At 39.8% G+C, this 22145-nt stretch overlaps 1 protein-coding gene across 12 annotated transcripts in view; it reads right to left on the reverse strand.

The window, feature by feature from the left end:
- The window catches only part of Hnrnp-k (Heterogeneous nuclear ribonucleoprotein K), a 158565-nt gene that overhangs the window by 30402 nt on the left and 106018 nt on the right, over window positions 1–22145 (reverse strand). For all 12 annotated transcript variants that reach the window (XM_076765915.1, XM_076765908.1, XM_076765920.1 and 9 more), the window contains one exon: window positions 21065–21175. In XM_076765915.1, coding sequence (XP_076622030.1) covers window positions 21065–21175 — 111 coding nt within the window. The remainder of the gene's footprint in view (window positions 1–21064; window positions 21176–22145) is intronic.

Below are 22145 nucleotides of genomic sequence, written 5' to 3' on the forward strand. Positions count from 1 at the left end.
TCTGTCTCGAAATGAAAAGATATTAACTAGCCCTTTGTAGAATTCTAATTTCGATACTAAAAATGACTCAAACATGAGATATACTCTAACAACAGACGATCAATAAAAACATACAGCGATCTATTCCCACGGAAAAATGATTGAAACGTAAAAGATAATTTAATTTCATACTGTAATTCTCATCCAATGTTGTTTATCCTTTATTCTTCGTTCGAAACTTTCGTTTGCACAAGGAATTCACCCAGCTCTGTTTCCAGGTTCAGTGTTTCGCTATCGAAAGAGAGACGAAAAGAATAAGTCTGCTTTAGCTCGGTTATTGAACGCAGAAGGAAAAAGCACAGATCAATTCATCGCGTTGAACCGAACCGAGGAACAGCGAAGCGGATTGACCTGTGTTCGAACCACAGACTCCCCTCGTCGGACTTAATCGTTAAATCAGTCGTCCTAAAGCGAATTGTCAAGAAGAAACCCGAGAGTGCATTTGCATCCGAATGGCTCGCATTACAAAAGCCTCGTTACAAGTTTTCAATGAGCGGAGAAGTCGGGAAAGCGATGCGATTCGATCGATCGAATATCTAATGCAGCGTCTCCTCAGACTGGAAGGCACACGGTCTGGAAGAGACGTTCCTCTCGAAATTGTCTGTCGAAATTTCGCTAATGAGCTGAATACCGTCGATAGGAACAGATTGAATTACCGGTATTCGCCTTCCACGATGTAAATTAATTCGATCTTCGGCTCACAATGCTCTTATGCCCCAGAAAATATTGCACGATTCTAATCTTTTTGCTTCCTGCTGTTTTTATTTTCGTTTATTTGGTCGTTTAACCCATTCGAGTATATTACTGTCGAGTCAAAATATAGCTGAGTTACTGTTTCGAAACTTTTTGTAGAAATAAAATACCGCGACTGGTTACTGTGAATTCAAAGTTTATTCGATTCTGATTAACAGAACCTGAGAAATCCACCCTTTCGTGGGTCTAAAAAATCTTGGTAACATTGTACGACTGATATTTCTTATGAAAATTGACAGAAATATTGTTCCAAGTATATATTTTTAATGTTCGAGAAATTGTAGAAAATCAAAAAGAATATATGCTCGATTAATCGTTAATAGAATTTGCTGTTTACTCCGATTATAAATACTAATAAAAAAAAAATGTGTATGCTGATAAAATAACCTAATACTTCCTTGTTAACAATGAGTAATTATGATAAATACCTGTGATGAGAAATTCATTTAGCATGTTTTCGTGACTCACCTGAAACAGAAAGAAAAAGTCGAGTTAATAAAAAAGAACAACGATTATAACTCTGTTTACATTATTTTAATTCCTCAATAATTGGTTAATAATTGCTCAATAATTTCTGTTACGGCAAAACTCGTTCCAAGGCCCCGTGATTATATTAGATTAAAATACACACAAACATTGCAGCTTTCTTAACTAACGAAGGCTAAAGACTGACACGTTTGTAAACTTTTAAATGCTAACAGAAGTACTTTATTGAGACAGTGTTGAGATCCAAAATGTTCTAACACCTCACGAATCGTCCAGTAGTCATTTTTATAACGTTAAATATCCTATTTACTATAAATTGTATCGAAGATGCAGACTTAGCCAAGAACGAAGAAATTTTAGAAAAGATTTACTAAAATTGAAGTTTAATGGAGACTAAAAATTCTTGTGAAACGATCTATGCAACCTTTGATCCTGTATCCGAGTTACACGAGATTTTTAACGCTGAGAACAGTGATTCAACCAATTTTTGAGAACAGAAAAGAAGAGGGTTAAATAGCACCGGGTCTGGCTCGTCGTAGGATCGCAAAGGGTTGGACACAAAGTCTTAGGAACAAGCACGAATCAGTCGAACGCGCGGTAGAAGGAAATGACGTTAACAATGGCGTAATGTCTTTGACAGGAATTCACCGCTATTGGAACCGGAAGACCGTACACGTGGCAGTAAGTAATTGAGTTTCCTCGAATAAATAGAGGCGCTCGGCGGATCGTGAACGTAAACAGGTTCGATCTTTCCCTTTTCGAGGCAGACGGGGAGGAACAACCCCGACGACAGTGGCACCGGAGGGCTCCTTGGAAAAATAAGGATAATTGAGAAACGAAAGGAACGACTGCGTCTAGACGCCAGTATGCTTCGAAAGCGACGAAAACCGATTGAAAGACGCATCGATTCTCGCCTCTCATCGAATCAATGGACTATCTCCTTCCCGGGTTCGCGACTCAGACCTGAATGTTAAATAATGCTTTCCAACACTTTATGACACAAAGAATCCTACGGCTCGACTCCGTTTATTAAGAATAAGTATCGACGTTGTTGATGGAACGCTTGACAACGTACGAGAAGAAAAGAATTGCGTCTATGAACTAAAGAAAGTACTAAGAGGACGCGTTTAACGTTCCACGGATTCGAGAAGGATACTTACGGATTCAACTTTGTGCAATTCATCGATGATATTCGATGCACGCGTATAGATCGATAATTAACCACTTCCTATGCCATTTATTGCAAATGGTTTCGATATCTCAGAATTTACTTGATCAATTGTCATTTGATACTAGAATCAATGTATTATCTCGTATATTTTGTAAATTTAAATTTTATTTTAAATTCTCGAAATAATGCAATTTTTGATATTCGTAGATTTGTAAAAGGTAAAATGATATAACAAAGGGAAGCGAAAATGACGAGGTGTAACTAGGTGCAAACTAAATTAACAAACATACAATTAGCGAGACGAAGACAAAGAAATTAAACGAAACCTTTCTTCCGGAACAAAGAGCATCGGAACGTTTAACGTTGTTAAATATCACAAAGGAATAACAGCTTTGTATTGCTACTGTGTATAAAACATCTTCACAGAGAAACACGTAGAGAATGTTCATTTATCCGGAAAGAAGAGTTCGTTTAAATTTTTCGTCATGCTGATTTTAAGTTTACAAATTTGTTTGGTTTAGATAGATATTTGAATCTCCACTTACAAATATTTTCTATTATTGAATTTCTGTTACGATTAATTGGGATTCAAATTGTACGATGGGTAAAAAAAAATTGAAACTAATAAAACAGGTGGTTAATCGCCTTAGCAAAAAAGCAAATTACCAAAGATTTAAATGTTGGAATGGAAGCAGCAGATTTTGTTTACCCGATCGTAAATTCCTGTAGCTCATGCCTCGTAAAACGTTACACCTTATCGCGTGCATGTAAAAAATCATCCGAGACCACGGATTTCCGCATTCATTGTAATTAACCGAGCCAAAGCTGAGAATTGCGCAACCCTGGTCGGTTTCCATTTCATTCGCGAAGAAAAGAATCGAGGCACCGTGTAACTTCGAGAAACAATAGCAGTATCAATTCTGATACAACCGTGACGCTTGGATCTCGAGTGGAACGGTACGAGCAAGTCAGACAAGTGCGTAAATCCAATTTATGGGAGCCAAGAGTTACTATAAAAAGACGAAATTGGTAACGAATGAGAGTGATGACATATACAAGACATTATATATGAAATAAACTTTGACGAACAGTAAAAACAAACTCAGCAAAAATCTCAAATAGGTTAGTTAATAAATTACTGCACTCTTGAAAAACAAGAGAAAAATATGGGCGAATAATTGTCAAATACATACTCGAAGATTCGCACCTTTGATTGACTGTGTGTCAATTAAATATGATAACGTTAAAGAGATTATTCAGAAGAAATAGAAGAAGAATTCCAGTATAAAGGTAGGATGAAACGTAACTATCCACTGACCAGAAAATAGAAAATTCCTAAATAGGTTTACGCTAGAAAGCATAAGTCAATAACGAAAGTAAAAACCCATCGGTAGAAACCTTTACTGTCAGTAGAACAATGATTACATACGCGAAGTCTTACGTACGACTTTAGTATGGATGCATTGCATGCACCGTTATGCATTCCTGCAATTCCTGAAGACCTTACAGCACAGCACACAACTGATTTTAAATGCAACGTGAACGATAAAAATACAGATCACGGTAAAAATCTAAATAATCTAACGATAATTCATACAATTAGTTTACATACAATAAAAGATTACTTTTTTGTTTTAAGTTTGCTATATACGTATTTTCATTCATTCGCTACAGTGGAAAAACAGCAATTTTTCGAAAACAGAGAATTCTAAGCAGTGAAACGTAACGATCGAATTTACACGTTCATGTTTCCTTAAGTAGAGAATAATTTTAAATAATTAAATAGAGAATAAAATGAGCACGATTAAGAAGAGGAAGAAGAGAACAGAGGAGGGGGGTAGCTTGAAGAGCCTGGTCGACCGACGACCGGAAGTGGACGCAACAGGGGACAGATGGTGGACGCTCGACAGGAAGGATATGTGGTTTTCCACATGTGTCACCCACTCTGTGGAACCCTGGACTGGCAAACCGCGCCCACGGGAAGAAGAAAGCTGGATCGTCGAAACGATCAGGAAGTTGCGCTCGTGACCGTCAACCATGGCCACTTTCCATGCCAGAAATTTTATCCTTTAACGTTCTCAAAACTATAAAACGTATTTTATCCTTTCAATTTATAGTCCACGAATAATTTATCATTGAATATTTGTTATTACAACTGTTCAGTATGGAGAACTGCAAGTTTTTACTCTCAAGAAATTATACTGCAACCCCAACAGGCTCAAGAATTAAAAAAGAATCCTTTTTTAAATTGTGCTATGAACTCGACACTAACAAGAGTAATGAAATCCATCGTATGAACACGTTGACTGTCAAAACTTTCATTTCAAACAATCGTAAACTATATAGCCCAAAATTTGTCTCGCTAAAATTCATGAACCCTGTTATATTTAATTTTTTCAACGTCCCAAATTGAGAATTGATTTTTTCAAATGTTCATCAATTCATCAAGTTCGACATAAATAGATAAGACACAAGTTTACGTGTGAAATAAAGAGATTAAGAGTCACTGATCTGCAGGAAGAAGAGAACAGACACTTTAAGCATACGGATCGGTCAACAACGACGCGGATAATTACCGCTGTTAATGTGCACCGTTGCCACAGGTGTCAGGAAAACTCGGTGTGTGCACTTTTGTTCACGCAACGAGGGCCACGATAATTGGGCGAAAGCGAGCTGTATGGTCTTTCACTCTTCGACTCTTTCACTGGCGGTAATCATTGTGACGCGCTCGACTCAAATTCTGTAACGTTCTGCTTTTAAATGTTTCACGGTTCCAAATATTTCTTTCCAAAGAGTCTGAAAAATGCCTCCAGGAATATTGAAAATGGTCCAGAATTTCATTTTCTTCGAATAAAAAAAATTGCGTATCAAGTTGAACAGTACCAACTGATATTTAGAGCGAAAATAAATACTCGAAGAAAGTGCATTTATCGAATTTAAATTTATAATTGTCTGGAAGCTTCAACCCTGTTTCGAATCCTCTTCAATTTCTATTTGAGATGAAGAAAAGGACTATGAAACGAACGTAGAGAAATATTTTATTCCGCGATGCAAATTCGAATTTTTATTTGTCGATTAATGGACGTTTCTAATCGGACACGTATTTCACTTGTCTTTGTTGGAAAGCAAAATTTCAACAAATTACATTATTTTATTTCATTTCCTCGTTGGTGATTTAGCCATCAGGTTCGACTTATTAGCCGGAGTTTTTTCCGGTTCGTTTAAATTAATTTGAAATTCCTTTTACCAGCCGTCGCCCGCCAACAACTCCGATTTCAATGGGACGAGATTCCGAGACTCGACGAACAACTCGAGTGTTTCCCAGCGAACAAAGGACGACAGAGAGGAGAGGGGGGAAGGGGGATAACCGAGTATCCCTGTCGTCCCACCCACAACTCCGAGGAATCGAGCAGAAAAAGAATATATTTGCGAGGAAAATTTGAAAGAAGAAAGTAACGAGTCTTCGAATTTTGTTTTTATTACGATCACCCCCCACCCCCACAGCAGCCCCCGGAATCACCTGGTTTCTATTTCTCAGAACGAAATACAGGCATTTTTCCGATAAAACGGTTTAATGGAGGAGAGAAAGGTCGTAACGAGGCGACGTTTCCTCGCACGGTGAGAGAAAATAAACTCGAAGGGGGTGGAAAAGGGGTTAACAGGTGTACGGGAAGTGTATACGGTGAAACGGTAGGTGAACCTGTCAATGTACATTTTTTTCTGGACAGTATTTTCATGACGTTTCCCGTGAGGCGAAAATACGAGCCCTTTTGCCGTTATACGAATTAATTCTCGGAAATTGAATGGATCTGGGAAACTGGCCAGGATATTCGCTTTGAATTTCGATGGAACACTTCAAACGGATTATTTTACAAAGGATATTAAACATAGCGATAACAAAGCACAAACTATATACACCGTGCGTTGATAAATTGACTTCGAAGCCGATTACGTGTACAATTTTTCTCCCCAAACATTTTATTATTCATGAAATTAACAGGCTTTCTTTACTACAAATACTTTCTAGTAAATTAATTATATGTTACATCAGTCTATGTATCTTTGAAGACAATGTAAGCAAAGCCTGCGGCATTTTTAGGCAGTCAGAATAATTTTTTATATTTTTTCTTCTTGTAGTAATCAAATTCGAAGAAATCATTTTGTACTGAAACTACTTTGTCGAAACAAATTTTTATTGACAGATGAATCGAGAATGAAGAATTCTTGTATTGGTCATTCGTGAATTAAGTTTGCCCCAACAACTTTCGATCGCTGCTCGATCGTCCGAGAGGTCCGCGCTACCGTGAACTTCGCGCGAGCTTTTCCGCGAGCAACCCCCGAAAGGGGGCGAGAATCTCGCGAAATTCCACGGCGTCTTCGTGTCGGAAGGAAACTTCCCCGTGGACAGTCTAATATCGCTAAAAGCTTTTTAATAAACAGTCTTTGAGCACATCGGTGCGGCTGGTTGGTTGCGTAAGAATACGCGCGGCCATGGTGGGGATGGGGGTGTCTTCTTATGAAAATCTCTCCCTTCTTTGAACGTACGTGGAAAGGAGGGAAGATTGAATGGGGAAAGCGAACGGTGGTAGCACGAAAAGAAAAAGTAAAAATAGGAGAAACAGAGGAAGGAAAATTCGAAGAGAACGAGGGGATAAAGGGATAGGGGGATGAAGAGAGAATTAAGCGGAAGGAAATGGAATTAAAACGCGGGTGAATAGTGAAAGACGCGGTGAAGGAAGGGTTGAAGCATCGTGGAGCAGTCGATAGGTGAAGACGAGTGTCACGGGCGATAAGTGGGTTGAGAAAACGCGAGGACCACTCGCTCTGGAGAAATTCGTTGAGTACGTTGGAGGTAGAACGCCAATTGGGGTTGAAAACGTATCGTAATGGGTTATTCTTTCAACGTGGATCCTCAATCTCAAACTGTTGTAATACAAACACTCGTAAACTCATATTTGGGTCAAAATGAAACCCGAGTCCACATTACTGAGGGTTAATTTTCTCTATTATCGATAAAATTGGGAAAAACTGTATCATCAAAATTAGTTACAATGTTAAAATATTTCTATTCAAACTTACAACGTGTTGTAAAATTGTTTACAGCGAAAGAACGGACAAACAGTTATTAGAGATTAGAAGCAAATATTGCTTCCCGTTATAAATCCAAAACGAATCATCGTAAAACGTCCAAAGAAGCACCGAACAAACTTGCTTCGACGTTCTAATAAATTTCAGACGGAGAAGATCAGAGGGTTGATACAGAATATCGCGACAACAACAGGACGACACGGCTGGGACAACATTTACCGTGCTGCAGTAATAACGAGCAACAAAAACATGGGGAATCTGGAGGGTAAAGAGAAACGAAACCCAAGGAGGACGACGAAAATGCAGAGAGGATCGGATGAACGCGACAGGACGAGAGTTTACCTTTCGCGAGCCACCCCGAGGGGCTGAGAGGGGGTTTGGGAACGCATAAAAATGTAGCCTGCGACGAGGGTGGGGGGGTTGGTGGGCGAGGATGTACGAGAAAGAGGGTCGCTGTTTATTTTACGAAGTAGCTAAGACATACGATATTGTCCCCGGCAAAGTGGTCCGGGAGTTTCCTTTCCGCGTCTCTACGCGTCCGTTCCACCCCTTTCAACCCCCCATCCCGCTCTTTTTAGCTCGGTTCCAGCAGCTTTTCTACGAGAAGCATAATTTGCCGTCGAGAATTATGGCCAAATGACACGCGAGATCTCGTTTGTTTGCCTCTCGCTTTAACGCCATCCCCGACAACAGAAGAGACATCGACGGGGTCTGACGCCATCATTTTTACTCTCGTTGCCGCGTGACCTTCGCGAACACGTATTACGCGATCATCGAGAGGGAAATTCGGACCACGAGACGATCAGGAACAAGATACAGCGATGCTCGGATAACTGCAACACACTTTAGACCGGATAAGTGAAAGGTAGTCATCCCTCTATTACTGACAGTTCTTTCGAGAGACTTCTTTCCCGTGTTTTAAAAGATCATAATTATCTAAAAATTCTACTTATGAAAAGTTTATTCGAATAAAAAATAATTCCCGGTAATTTGACCCCCAAAAAGAACATTTTTCGTGTTCGTTGTTTGGAATAATGTACAATTTTTCCACTGGACTGTTATTTGGCATTGTTTCGTGCTTGAAATTAACTAGAGACTTCGAAGAGAAAGAAACTGATTACCGAGTAGTTGAAGCATGCTCCGACAAATCGTCCTAATTTCAGGGTAATTTGGAATCATTAAAGGTAACAACATTTCAAGTTTGTTCGATAACGGTGCAATGGCTTCCGTGTTTGCGCGGTGGCATTGCGATCGCGAGTTAGTTTGTACTTGCAAGCTGTATTTCGTTGTTAAAATTGAAATTGCAATCGACAACGTTGACGTCTAATGTCTGGATTGCACCAAAGAGTTTTGCTCACAAGAGACACTCTTAAGAGCAATACTTGCTCGTGTGAAGAAGCTCTTATGCTCGATACAGATATTGGAGAGTAAAACTTTCAAGCGGGTAACAGGTAGAAAATTATGTGTGCCTACTTACTGATATACAACTTCTAATTTAGCCTCCTTTCCCTACTCCAATAACCAGAGATGGAAACAGTTGTAGTACTTCTTCAATAGGTTCCGTTGGAACGAAACTTTCATAATTAAAATTTTCATATTGTAAGTTTTAATGAGAACAGACAAATAAAAATTCTAATTTAAACAAAATTTGTAAAGAATAAAAATAGAAAGTTCCGAGTGCCACGAAGTTTGTCAATGGCTGATTAATTGATCGAATAGCGATGATATATGCATACCAGGTCCTTAAAAGTAACACTGTTTCCATCGAACTTTTATTATGAAAGTTCTGGACTATCTGATCTATAAAAACAGGTTATAAAATGTTTCTTAAAGTTTCTTAATCCGCGGTGTCAATGAATTTTTACGAACTCCCTGTAATTAGACTTCGAGTAATTAATAATTTATAAACCGATGCGAATAAATTTTAAACCAGTTGTGGAATATCAATTTTTGTAAAATAGTATCTTTCGGAAACGAAATAAATTTGATAAACTTGCAAAATTGTTTTAACGCGTTCGTGAAAATAAATGAAAAGCATTGCAGTGTCGAAATATGATATTGTAAATGATATATACAGTCGTGTTTTTCGTAAACATTTTTGAATTTATATTCAACTTCGTTCGTTGGATAAACTCGACGAAAGTTCTAAATATACGATTTAATCCACTTACTGTTCTTGCGTCGATGAATACCGCAAACTTTATCACAAATTCAAACATTTCAGCAGGGATTCGCACGAATTTCATGAAAACGCTCGACACACGTCGAAAGGTTTTCCCTCGAAAGAGGAAGTCGATAACATCGAAGGACCCCCCGTAAAGAATAGTCGTTAAAGGAGAGGTTTCACTCGTTTCCTCGACGCCTCGACTGGTAACAGCGAGAATCCGTGGTTGGCCACTTCTTCGACTTCCATTCTCGTTCGTTTGCCCACGAACCTACCACCTACGTGCCTCTGATTCGTCTTGTTGGACGCAATGAGCGCCATTACGCAAGAAATTCGACCATTATCGCGTCAATTTTGAGGGCGAATTAGTCGTAACTAGACACGATTGGTAAGAAAAATTGGAATGCATAATTTAGGTCAATAAACATACTTCTGTTTATTTAGGAAGTAATTTCTGAAACTGTAATTTCTTTATCGCTCACCGTAACTATAGTGCAAATAAAAATCTTTTTACGGAATTAACGTGTACTTAAATTCATTTAGAACTGTCAGGATTCTTTTTAATAAAGGAGAACCACGTGGGACCGGAACAAGTCCAAAAACGCAGAAAGTTAATCACACTCGGGTTAAAAGGAGCAAGAGGGAACCTCGACAGCGAAACTAAAGGAATGGCCCCCCCAATTACAACGTGTTTCGCGAAACTTTTGCCGGCCAAACCGCTTCGAACGGTAACAAGGAAAACAAAGAGGATAAGAAAGAAATCACTTAAGAACTCTTCGACCCTCCCCCGTCTTCGCAAACTTCCAACTACGTAACTTCAAAAGCAACCCAGAAACAAAAATAAAACAGAAACGTGGGAGGGAGGAAATCCAGGCTGCAATCGAATTGTCGCACGAGCAACCACGGGAAGCACGTGTTTCCGCCATTTTCGCGCTTCGATCGCGAAAATCTCAGCTTCCGACAAATTTTTACCAACAGCGTTATTCTCACAATTTTACATCACTTTTCTCGCGATCTTTTTCGTTCCTATTATCTTCCACGTTCGAATAGTATATTAATAACGACGGAAGGTCAACAAAAATAAATAAAATGTACTCACGATCGAACAAAATGCTTGTAAAGTACGTGTTAAAGAAAACAGAGAAGCATATTATTTTTGAAACTTTTCTACCATACACATTTACAATAACGTACCATTTTCCTCTTTACGTTCTATCTCATTGATTTTTCACACATGCCATTTCTAAAACTAGTGTATCCAGCAATAATTAAAATTTCTATAATAAATGTAACCTTTCTGGTACAAGTTGAACATTGAAACAAGCACAGAACTACAGGTATCTTTCAAAGAGCTATTCGATCTACCAGTCGTAAATATCAAACAGAAAATGAGGAAACGGGAACGAAATAATTTCAAATGTCCAGAAAACAAAGCAAGAGCATGTGACGCGTATTCGTAGAAATTTCCAGATTACAAATATGGGCTACTTTTACCTTTTTCCTGGATCTACGAACTAGATAATGGTGAAAAACACACCTGTGGTAGATGAAGATTTCGCGAAACACCAAAATCCAGACGGTATTGCAGTGGTCATCGTCGACGAAAATCACACGAATATTGTCCCGATTCACGAGAGTCCAGGATCGAGGGAAACGGAGGACGAAGAGAAGTCGAACCCTCTCGCGCGGACGACCGACCGAGAACTGAAAAGGCAGAGGGTTCGAAGGACTGTCATGCGCCCCTGATTCCGTTTCGGTCGCTGTTCAGACTCCACCCACCTTCATTCATCCACGAAGGGAATTACCAGCCGCTGGTTTTCATTATTCGGGTCTTAACGTGCAGCTTTGCATCGCCTGCCCGAATCCATCTCCCTCCACCACCCCCCAGGAAAAGGGAAAGTTGCGTAGCCTGCGGTGAGGGAACAGACGCGTTCCCGACTGGCTAGAAGTTTCCGAGAAACTTCTATCCTCGCAGGGTCACCGCACCGCCAGTTGTTCCAACAAACTATTCTCCATGTTTTACCGCCAATTTCTCACTTTTTAGACGCGCCACCAACGGCCAATACAATCTTCGTACAATACGAAACGAGTAAAATATACAAATCTGTGTGTGCAAAACCGAAATAAATATTTAAACTTACGTGGCATATATTTTACAATTTTAAATGCGTATTTCACTATTCGACAGTCCAAACGATTCCTCTTGCAAATAATTCAACGACTCATAAACTCGAATTGCGTGGTTAAGCGAACTCAAAATGGATTTCAGTTACCGGTACTCGGTGCATCTAGGGACACCACGATTGGCAAACTGTAACTGAACGCGCAAGTATAGATTCGCGATCTATCTCGTTCACAGCGATATGAACAAGTTTATTCGAAGGCATACGCGACGAACCTGAACTTTAGCACTTTGACTGCCTCGTGGAACTAAAACAATTAAATCCCAAGTGAAAATGCTAAATATATTTAAATTGAACTTCAACGAGGTTACGGAAACGAGTACTAGGACAAATTTTAAGTTCTGTGTAGAGTTTTGGTCTACCAGTCAACGTGTTAAAGGAGTCTCGATCCAGAGGCAATAGACCAAAAGGAAAATCGAAAAAATTAAAAGGAAGAAAATTCGTCGAATAACTAATAGATAACACGCTTCCCAGGGCAGAAAGCCACGAAGGGGAAATTGTAAGTAGAAGGTGCGGGTACGTGAAAAGCTCCTGTTGCCGCGTGTCACTACGCCCGAAGAGGTAGTTGCACCTGGCGTGGCAGCTGTTAAAAACCGTCCGTTACCTGGTTCACCAGCACCTGTTCGGATTGCGTGCCGCGTGGACCTTCGAGAACTGCCCATAGCAACACATGTTGCCCGAGGGCACGAGGAGAGCCCTTCTCCTATTAAGAAAAGTCGCGACGAACGCCTGTTTCCTCGACCTTTGGTGGTCTAGTTGCTACGCTTCCAGGAAGAGGAGGATCGAGACTATACCCGCAATAACGAGCAATCATGGTGGATTTCATAAATTCCCTTTGGTCGATCCTCTCCGAAAGGAAAACGGAGAAGACCGGAGCATCGTTCGTTGTATGGTGTCGACGAGAGGAGGGGATAGTCGCCGAGCAACAAACGAGGTTCGAGATTCTACGCGCAAGACACAAGCTGCGGGGGCTACTTCTAATTGGATACCTTGATTATTGTTCGCGTCGATCGATTAACCGCTTCCCTCAAGATTTGATTCGAGATGCAATCGAGCACTGGAATTTATTAGACGCAGGAGGGTCAATTTCTGAATTTGATGGGTTTCATCAATTTAGTTTTTATTACTTGTTCAATTTTAAAATGAGAATTCGATGTTCGTAAATCTAGTATTGATTAAAAAAGCAAAAAGTTACATGTACCTGAATAGATTTTATTATAGATTTCTTTAGTTATTTCTTTAAGTTTAGTTCAAATTTAATAGAATTTAATAAAAATTGTTAAGAAGAAAAATATTACGAAGTTCAATTAGCACTGAATAGCCATTTTCCTCTTATTTAAGATAAAAGTAGATACAAGTTAAATCGAGTCTAGGTTGCGTAAAAATGATCTTTCTATGCGGCGCATCGTCGGGGAAGTTTATCGAAAGAGGAATCGATACCGTGGCAGAAGAGGAACCTTTGAGCGCCTTTGAGCGACGTTTCCAGGCCTCTCGAAGCGATGGCCGTTTCACCGTGGAGGGTTAAAGGGAAATTAGCAATAGAATCGAGGTGCTACGTGTCGTTTCGTGCTTCTTGCGCACTTTTTTCGCGGCCGTTCGCGTCGCGTCTGCATCGGGCGCGGACAAAACGCGGGCGCCGGATAATAAAGGCATCGCGTGTGCATAATTATATGGCGTACTTTCCTGGAATTAATTTTGAGCTACCCTGGAAGAGCTTTTTTCCCAATCCCCGACGTCGTTCATCCGCTAGCAATCTACGACCACCCCCGCCGAGAACGCTACGCGCGAGAAACTTAGTCGCTGCTAACGAAACGTAGGAAAGAAAAGCATCGCGACACGGAATGCGACGCTTTTTCTGCGTGAAACTCGCGGCCAAGCGGTTCTCTTTCCACGGAATTACCAGGCAAACCTGGACGGGAAGAATTCGTTTCCACCGTGGAAAAAGAGTACGATTCCTACTCGCTGTTTCGGAACGAGGTTTCTTAGGCAATTGGAATTTTCCTCGAGTAAATAAATCGCGAATTCGTAATTGGATTCTAACTCGAACGAAGGCGTTTCTAGGTTATCGTTTAAAGCCTGTTTTATGCGAGGAAGTATTTTAATCGTCGACGCGACTCGCTGCCTCGAGCGAGCAATATTTTCATTTTCAACGTTCGCAGAGATCGTACGATTGGAGACTTCGATGCCCGCGCAAGAACGAATCTCTGAATTTAAAACTCTCTAATATGATAGAAAATTGACCGAATAAATTGCAACCTCTTCGAGCCTGGTGTGTTAATTTTTTAAAAAAAATTTGACAAATTTATTTAACCTCAAGAAATTCTGTTGGTCTCAAATAAAAAGCAAATTATGTCCATTAGCTTTGTTCCTCCGAAGGAAAATTTGCCATAAAGCTAGGGGAAAGATAACGTATCTACGGTCGTCTGTCTCTCTGACGTGAAATTACTTGAAAATTTGATCGGGAGAAAAAAAAACGAATTTTCAGGCTGTGTTCGTTCGAACGCAACTGCGTGCACCGCGCACGCACTCGTGCGTGTGAAAACTCACTTTCCTGATGAAACACACGACCAGTCTGTCCCTCGGGTGCATGCACGCTTAATGATTGGCTGCATGCCTCCGAATCGACCGGGGTCTCACTCGTTTCGATGAGTACGACCACCGGTTTTGTGGTTTGAACACGCGTCCAGGAAAAAAAAAGAATAATCCACGATACGAAATGCAAAGAAAATTGAGCCACAGGCTCGTAATTACGTTGCATAGCAAATTGCTGGCTTCTAAACCCATCATAACGATATTCGTTTCTGGTAATTTTAACCTCTTCCGCGCTCTGTTCGCTTATAAACGTTCGGACGATCGGCCCTGCCCGGGCGTAACACGCCCATAAGCGTTTTTATTTTCTTATACAACGTACTCGATCTTTAAAGTAATAAAATATAATGTATTCTAATATTTTCGATAGTAACGTTGCCATTTTCAGAATACTAGAATATAATATACGAAACGTATTTTATTACTGTGAAAAATTTGAATATTTCGTTTATTGAAAGACAATATTTAAACTCATAGTTTGAACGGCAGGATTATCAATTTCGTCAAATACATTGGGTGATAATTATTAAATTACAAAGAACGATATTGCAAGGGAAGTAATTAATTCATCAAAATTAATCCCACGAATTGTTGAACCACACATGAAACTTAAATTAATTTACGATTGTACCGATACCACGAGAATTTCGAATCGAAGAAAAACAAACAGAACTCTAATCAAATCCAAAACAGAAACAACGCTCCGGCAACTCCTCGTGAAGTTCCACCCGGTCTTCCATCGTATTAATTTTGCTCGTAACCGCAAGCGACACAGCCCCTATTGATCGACCAGGTTAATCAATAGACCATATTAATAGCCGTGAAAGCAGCTAGGCGAGTTCTGTCCACGAAATCCCCTTGCGTAAGGATCGACGAGCGAGTTCCACGGAAATTCACATGTTACTAACGACAATTTATTACGTAGCTAAGCTCGTCAAGCGTAAACAATAAGAGAAACAAACGTCCAAAGCACCTGTTCTCCCTACGTGTATTCCTTTGGTTCGTTGATTCGCCATTATACGAGGAAAGACGCCATGTATTGGGGGAAAATTACGAAAATCGTGCCGCTTAAAGTCCTATATTTTCTATCATTCGTTTGACATTGATTTTCACGCAAATTAATACCGAAAATTATAGCTTGATTTTTAATATACCCTACTTAGTACACTTCCTCTATATACATTCTGATTTTGAAATGACACTATGCAAATTACGTACGAAACCTTTTAGCAAGAACAAATTAAATCAAATTTTAATTCATCGATCGTAATATTTAAATAATATTGCTTATCTTCGACGTAGGTGTGGATCGATTTATCGCACGTTGAACGTGAATAATTATCAGAGGATATTAATTGCATCAGACGACGCGATATTCATTAAGTCGTGTCAGTGAGACTTCTGAATCGAGTAAGACCGGTTTTTTAAGTCATCATTTCTGTCTCAGTAACGCAGGTGCAAAGAATCGACGATGATACATCGAAGCTCGATCGTGATTTTGTAATTCGTACAAGCGAGGTTCGAGCTAAAGAATCTTCAGGACGAATATGGAAATGCGTTTCAACAGAAACATCGCTACAATTAATTTGCGGGAATTCATTTACGTCGTTTACACAAAGGAACGAACGCTCTCACGAGTGGAAGTTGAATGGTTTCCAAAATTACGTCATTTCTATGCAATTTCTCATATAAATTCTGTTATATTGCAGTATCCACCTCTCACATTATCTATTAATAATCATTACATTCTCAATTCACGTAACGAATCGACCTCGAATATCGCGTGTACGCGTATATCCCAGGTATTGCTCTCTTCCATGGAAAACCAATCACATTTTCCGCGGACAAAGATCGTTTTCTAGGCCGCAGTGTCTTTCGACAGCTTCTGATCGACTTCGATCGCGCGTCAATCGATCTACACGGTGTTAAGAAAGAGCATAAATCTGCCTCAGAAATTATTTAAAAATTGAAAAACTCTGAACAAAGATGGATTTTATAAAAATATGCTTGTGACTGAGATTAAGAAATTAAATTCGAAGACGAAGCATAAATTGTAAATTAAAACTACGCTCTCCTAAATTTGATCGTATTACTCCTCTGTTTCAATGTTCTGGATGGTTAAACACACAGCAGAAATGGATTCTTTGCTACCCTGATTGCAAAGCCTCAAAGATTCCTATCTGTTTATGCAATTAGCCCTTCAATTTATCTTTAGATGCTAAAAATGATCCAATCACCAAGTTTCCATCTTTCTGTACTCTTATTTCGTTATTCAATTTCAAGTTCCCATTACTTGTGCATCTACCTAGTTTGTGTTTGTTTTCAACGCGTATAAAAAACAATTTAGTGATTAAAGGATGGATATTTGTGGCTCGAAGGAGTGCAAGAAATTAGGATAATCCGTGCCCTACTCGAAGAACGATACTCCCACGCGGGGGAAACAAGCAATTCCTATCGTATTCCGTATCAAGAAATCGAGAGAACGAGACAGGGGGCAAAACGACGAGTTTTATTGCTTCCAACCGAGGAGGATATCCCGGAAGGTATCACAATAAACGAGACGCGTCTCTCGAGCCGAAATACTCGAAATATTGCACGCGTTAAGGGCGCTCGAGAGCGTCGAAATAGCGCTGGTTATTGTTGACAGCTAGAAAGGGACAAAGCACGATCGACGACAGTGACGAGCACAAAGGGGAAATGCACAGACATGCCGGAAAACGAGGAAAACGGATCGGGAAACTGCAAGACCATTAAAGTTCGGATTAAGTTCACAACAGGGCTGACACGTCGCCCACCCTCCTTCGCCCTACCGAACACTCTTCTTTGAGTTTCCTTTGTTTGCCGCGAAATTCTGTGTATTTGACGAAACCACCGCCCCGTGACCTTAATCAGGAAACACCAGACGAGAAATCTTCCACCAGGCCACGGTATTACCTCGCTACTTGCGTCAATAGTTAACTCGCTTGGTGGAACTTCCGATGGAACCACGACCGCTACTTTGTTCGATTCGAACCATCGAATCGAGTAGCAGATTAATTAAATAGGAAAATCAAAGAAAAATGGTTGACTTGTATTATGTAAAAGTACTTTGGTTTATAAAAATAATTCGATTATATTGAATAATATAAAGAAATAAATAAGATATCTCTGGCCACTCATTATATTTTCGGTAAGGAATTTTTTTCTCGAAAGTGGGTAGGATTTCGGGGGTGTGACTATTGACCAAAAATGCTTGTAATTGACCCCCGCAACCGAGAATATTTTTTTTAGAACGATATGAAAAAATTTTTTCCCGACGAAAAGTGTCAGTAGAATGTTCCTGGTCAGACATTATATTTTCGGTGATGAATTTTTTTCTCGAAACTGAGTAGGATTTCGGGGGTATGTCTGTTGACCAAAAATGATTGTAATTGACCCCTGCAATCGAAAATAATTTTTTCGAAACGATTTGAAATTTTTTTTTCGTTGAAAAATTTCTTTAATGTAGCAATACAATGTACTAATAAAAAATAAAATATATCAAATTCCCACGCTTTATTCGTCAACTGTTTAATATTGGCGTCACTGCTGGATGCATGCAGCTGTGAATTCTTTGTTTGTGTGAAATATAATCCGTAACATTTATCGAAGAATAGTCGGCGGAAATATGCCCGTTATTCGAACATTCCGAATCGGAACTCTACTGTATTTAACTAACAATAATGTTCAGTTATGAGTGACTCGACAGGAAACGTTTTTCGTACGCGAATGACGTAGCTCTCGAAGTGTTAAGAATAGAAAATCGAAGTTTCTTTTCTCGCTTCTGCTTCAACGTCTGGCACAACATTTTCTCATCGAATATCACGTGGCGTTAGTATCGAATGACGTCCAGAAAAATAGTCAAATTACCAAAAATAAACGGACGATCTCATATTCTGAATCAGGGGTTGGCAACCTGCAGTTCTTTGGCTACAATATTGCAATTTTTCAGCAGAATCAGATCATTACATCTTGCGTACTTCCAGATTTCTACAGCAATATTTTTATTTGACAAGATCTAATAAGTTTGGACTCTCTGAACATGGTGTTTCGTACACGTTTTGGTCTTCGATCTTTATCTTTATAGAAACGTCAATACAAAATTATCTGTTCCTTCTTACACTGATATTTTTCGATGTAGCATTTGTAATCGACGTTAACGTCGTCTCAAAATTGTTCGAGGAACCAGAAGTGTTCAGATATTCTGGTAAACTCGGAATCGATAGTCAACCCCCAACCAGCCACAAGTCGAAATAAAACGACTCTGCGACATCGCCGAGTGGCGGTGCCGCGTCTTCAACCCCTACCCGAGGCCACTGTCCAAGATGGGAAAGAGGTTGCGGTGGCATCATTTCCACCGACTACTTTCATTATCTCCAACGCGCGGAATTCTCCGCTCGTTCTGCTCGACGGGGACACTCAAAACGCGTTCCTATGTTAATTCCAGTCGAATGTTTCGTCGTTCGAAACACACGCTATAATTGTATAGTCCGGGCCACGATATAGCGAGGTCGTAAACTCGTAGGTGTCAAAGTTCACGCGTTTTTAGCTCCCAGAATAAGTGAATTGACAGAAATAGGAGCAGCTAAGGGCCTTAGACTATTGTCAAAGCCGTACGAAGAAATGTTTTATCCAATGTTGTCATCTTTAGAAGTATCGTAACAAGTACAGGTCTTACTCAAGTCTTTAATATCTTAATTTACCTGCTTATAATATATGAACGTAAAAAATGAAAAAAGTGTAGTTACGGATACAGAAAGGCACCCAAGTCGGTCCCAACCCTCGAGAGTTTAATTTACGACCTCGCTATATCGTGGCTTGGACTATAATATTGTTTACATTCTAATATTGGGAATAAAATGAAAACTACGTGCCCTTTAAAAGAAAAATCTTAATTGATCGTTGGATAAGATTGACCCAAAAGATACACGAGTGTGTCAAGATCGATGGAGGGTAGAAGAAACGGGGGGAGGAGGAGAGGCCGACAAAGCGCGGAAGGAAAGTCGCGGGACGGTCGAGTGGCATTCTGCGAGACTCGAGCCACGACAAAAGGTCTGCATCGTTCGGTTTTGCCTCTTCTGAATGCGAAAACGTAACGAGCCACTTGGCCACGTTGCATATTCCAGTATAACCTGGCCCCGTTGTTACGCGAAATCTGGCCACGATGAGAGATCGCTAATTAAAAACGACTTAATTGTCAGTTTCAGCTGCTTTACTCGTCGACGCTCTTCGTCTCGGCTGTTCAACCTATTTCGTAATTCTTTCGAACGCGCACGAGACACCGTGTAGATCGTTTCGTCGTTTAGACCTTGTTCGAGAGAAATAAAAATAGACTAGGAACCACTTAATCTAATTAATTTTCCATCGAACGTGCCCTGTTTTCCTCGCGTAGAAAACTATTTATAAAAGAAATAATAAATTTTATTTCTTTATCGATTGTCTCTGTTGCTCGAATAAAATTTTCCACGTTTCTGGTTTTCGTTTGAAACCTTGTATCTTGACAAATATTTTGCTCAGCTCTGAGGAAATCGACGGAAAGAACGGAATAATTTTCTCATTGTCCTCGTGGACGCTGAATTCTACATTTGTTAACCGCGTTTGCACGATGTTCATGCTGGGGCGGACCAGAGAAGAATCGGTTGCTAAATTAACGATTTAATGACGGTGATTTAGATTTTAATCCAGTTCCGTGGAACGACGTTTAGGTAGAAATGTCTGCCAAGGCTTCTCTGGGCTTCGTTCGTTCAACGAAAATTGAGAAACTATTTGATTTTCTTACTTGTATAGGCGCCAACGCGATGTAAACAGACCAGAGTGATGCTAAACTGCTTCGTAACAGAGGTTATAAGAATCGTGACCGACCCTTGTGACGTACCGATAGAAACTAAAACTCGATCGCGTGATTTGCTGTCCGCGAGCCTGGCTCGTGATGTTTACGTTTGGGCCAAAATCGTCCTCACGAGTCGAACTCGTTAACGTAGGAGAGATTTATAATGAAAATAATAATTACAACGAACTCGCGAGATTTTCGATGATGGATACTAACATTGTATTGTTGTGTAAATTATTGCAGTGGCTAATTTTGACTCTAAAGTGAGTCGAATACAAATTTCGAGTAAAAAGTGACGTTTGGACGGTTTGAGGGAAAACTGGTATGTAGATTGTAAAGAAACTCGCGCAAATCTCGAGAACTAAATTCGTTGGGCCAAAATCGTCCTCACGAGTCGGACTCGTTAACGTACGAGAGATTTATAATGAAAATAATAATTACAACAAACTCGCGAAATTTTCGATGATGGATACTAACAATGTATTGTTGTGTAAATTATTGCAGTGGCTAATTTTGACTCTAAAGTGAGTCGAATACAAATTTCGAGTAAAAAGTGTCGTTTGGACGGTTTGAGGGAAAACTGGTATGTAGATTGTAAAGAAACTCGCGCAAATCTCGAGAACTAAATTCGTGGGACGAATCGTAATCACAGCCGGAGGCCTTGGCACGTGCAGAACGTGACAATCTGCGCAAGTTATGTCGTCCCGTGACTAGCGTTAGTGGCATGCTGCGATATGACTCACCTCTCGGAGCTCCTTGATCTTTAGGCCTCCTTTGCCGATTATGCATCCAGCTTGGCTCTGGTGCACCAGCATACGCACGTCGATCTCGTCGCTGCCGTGTCGAGATCCATTCTGAAATCATTTCGAACGTTCAGCATGAAACGTCTCGTGTTTGGATATCTAACTGATCCTCTTAAATTTCCACCGCTATTCCGGCGTCCCTCGTTCGTTATACCACAGAGCTTGTACCAATAGCAGGGTGTTTCGCGAAAGGTACAAAAATAATCAGAGAGAAAAATTGCATAGCTTTTTCACTGGCCAATTTAAGGATTCGTGACTGGGCGATGCGATAAGAAACAAAGATTGCTTTCTGATCCTTTTTGAATACATCGTTTCGTCGAATGTTTTGGACGAGAGGACAAATATTTAAATTTACTGGATTTTGTTTAAACATCTTGATTCCCGTTCGAGTTAAAATCGACTGAAATAAAAAAAATGTTAAGAATTTTTGAGTTTATATTCTGTTTGACGATATATGTAATTAGAATTATTGTAGATAATATTTAAGCAAATGATTCGACTGTAATATTTATAGTAAACATAATGTAACAAGATTTGTAAACAAGAAATAGAAAACATTCAATGAATAAACGACTGCTCGAAAACCCATTTTCTATTTCACGAAACACACTGTACGCACAGTATCAATTTGATTCTCCTTGTTTGGAATTTTCCAGTGGCGAGGTACTTGGTGTCATTTTGTCGAAAATGAACATTCAGTATCAATCTTTCCAACTAAACATCTTAGGTACCTCTGAACCGGAAGACCACGAGGGAAACGGTTTCCAATTCGCAACTTGTCAACGAAGTTGCCCAAAATCAATGGACCTTTCACTGTTCGATTACTCGTCATCCCGGAAACTAACTCTTTAAACATTCGATGTTAGAAACGAGAGAAAATAAAAGATTAAAAAATAAAAAAAAAAAAATCACAGTCGAGTCTCGAGCAACGACTTAACGGATTCAACGAAGTAAGAAACGCGTGAAAAGTCTCGCGATCGTGTCATTTCTTTTTTCCCGTGTGATCCTCTTCTGGTAGCAA

Source organism: Colletes latitarsis, chromosome 5, assembly GCF_051014445.1.
Source record: "Colletes latitarsis isolate SP2378_abdomen chromosome 5, iyColLati1, whole genome shotgun sequence".
Taxonomy (NCBI): Eukaryota; Metazoa; Arthropoda; class Insecta; order Hymenoptera; family Colletidae; genus Colletes; species Colletes latitarsis.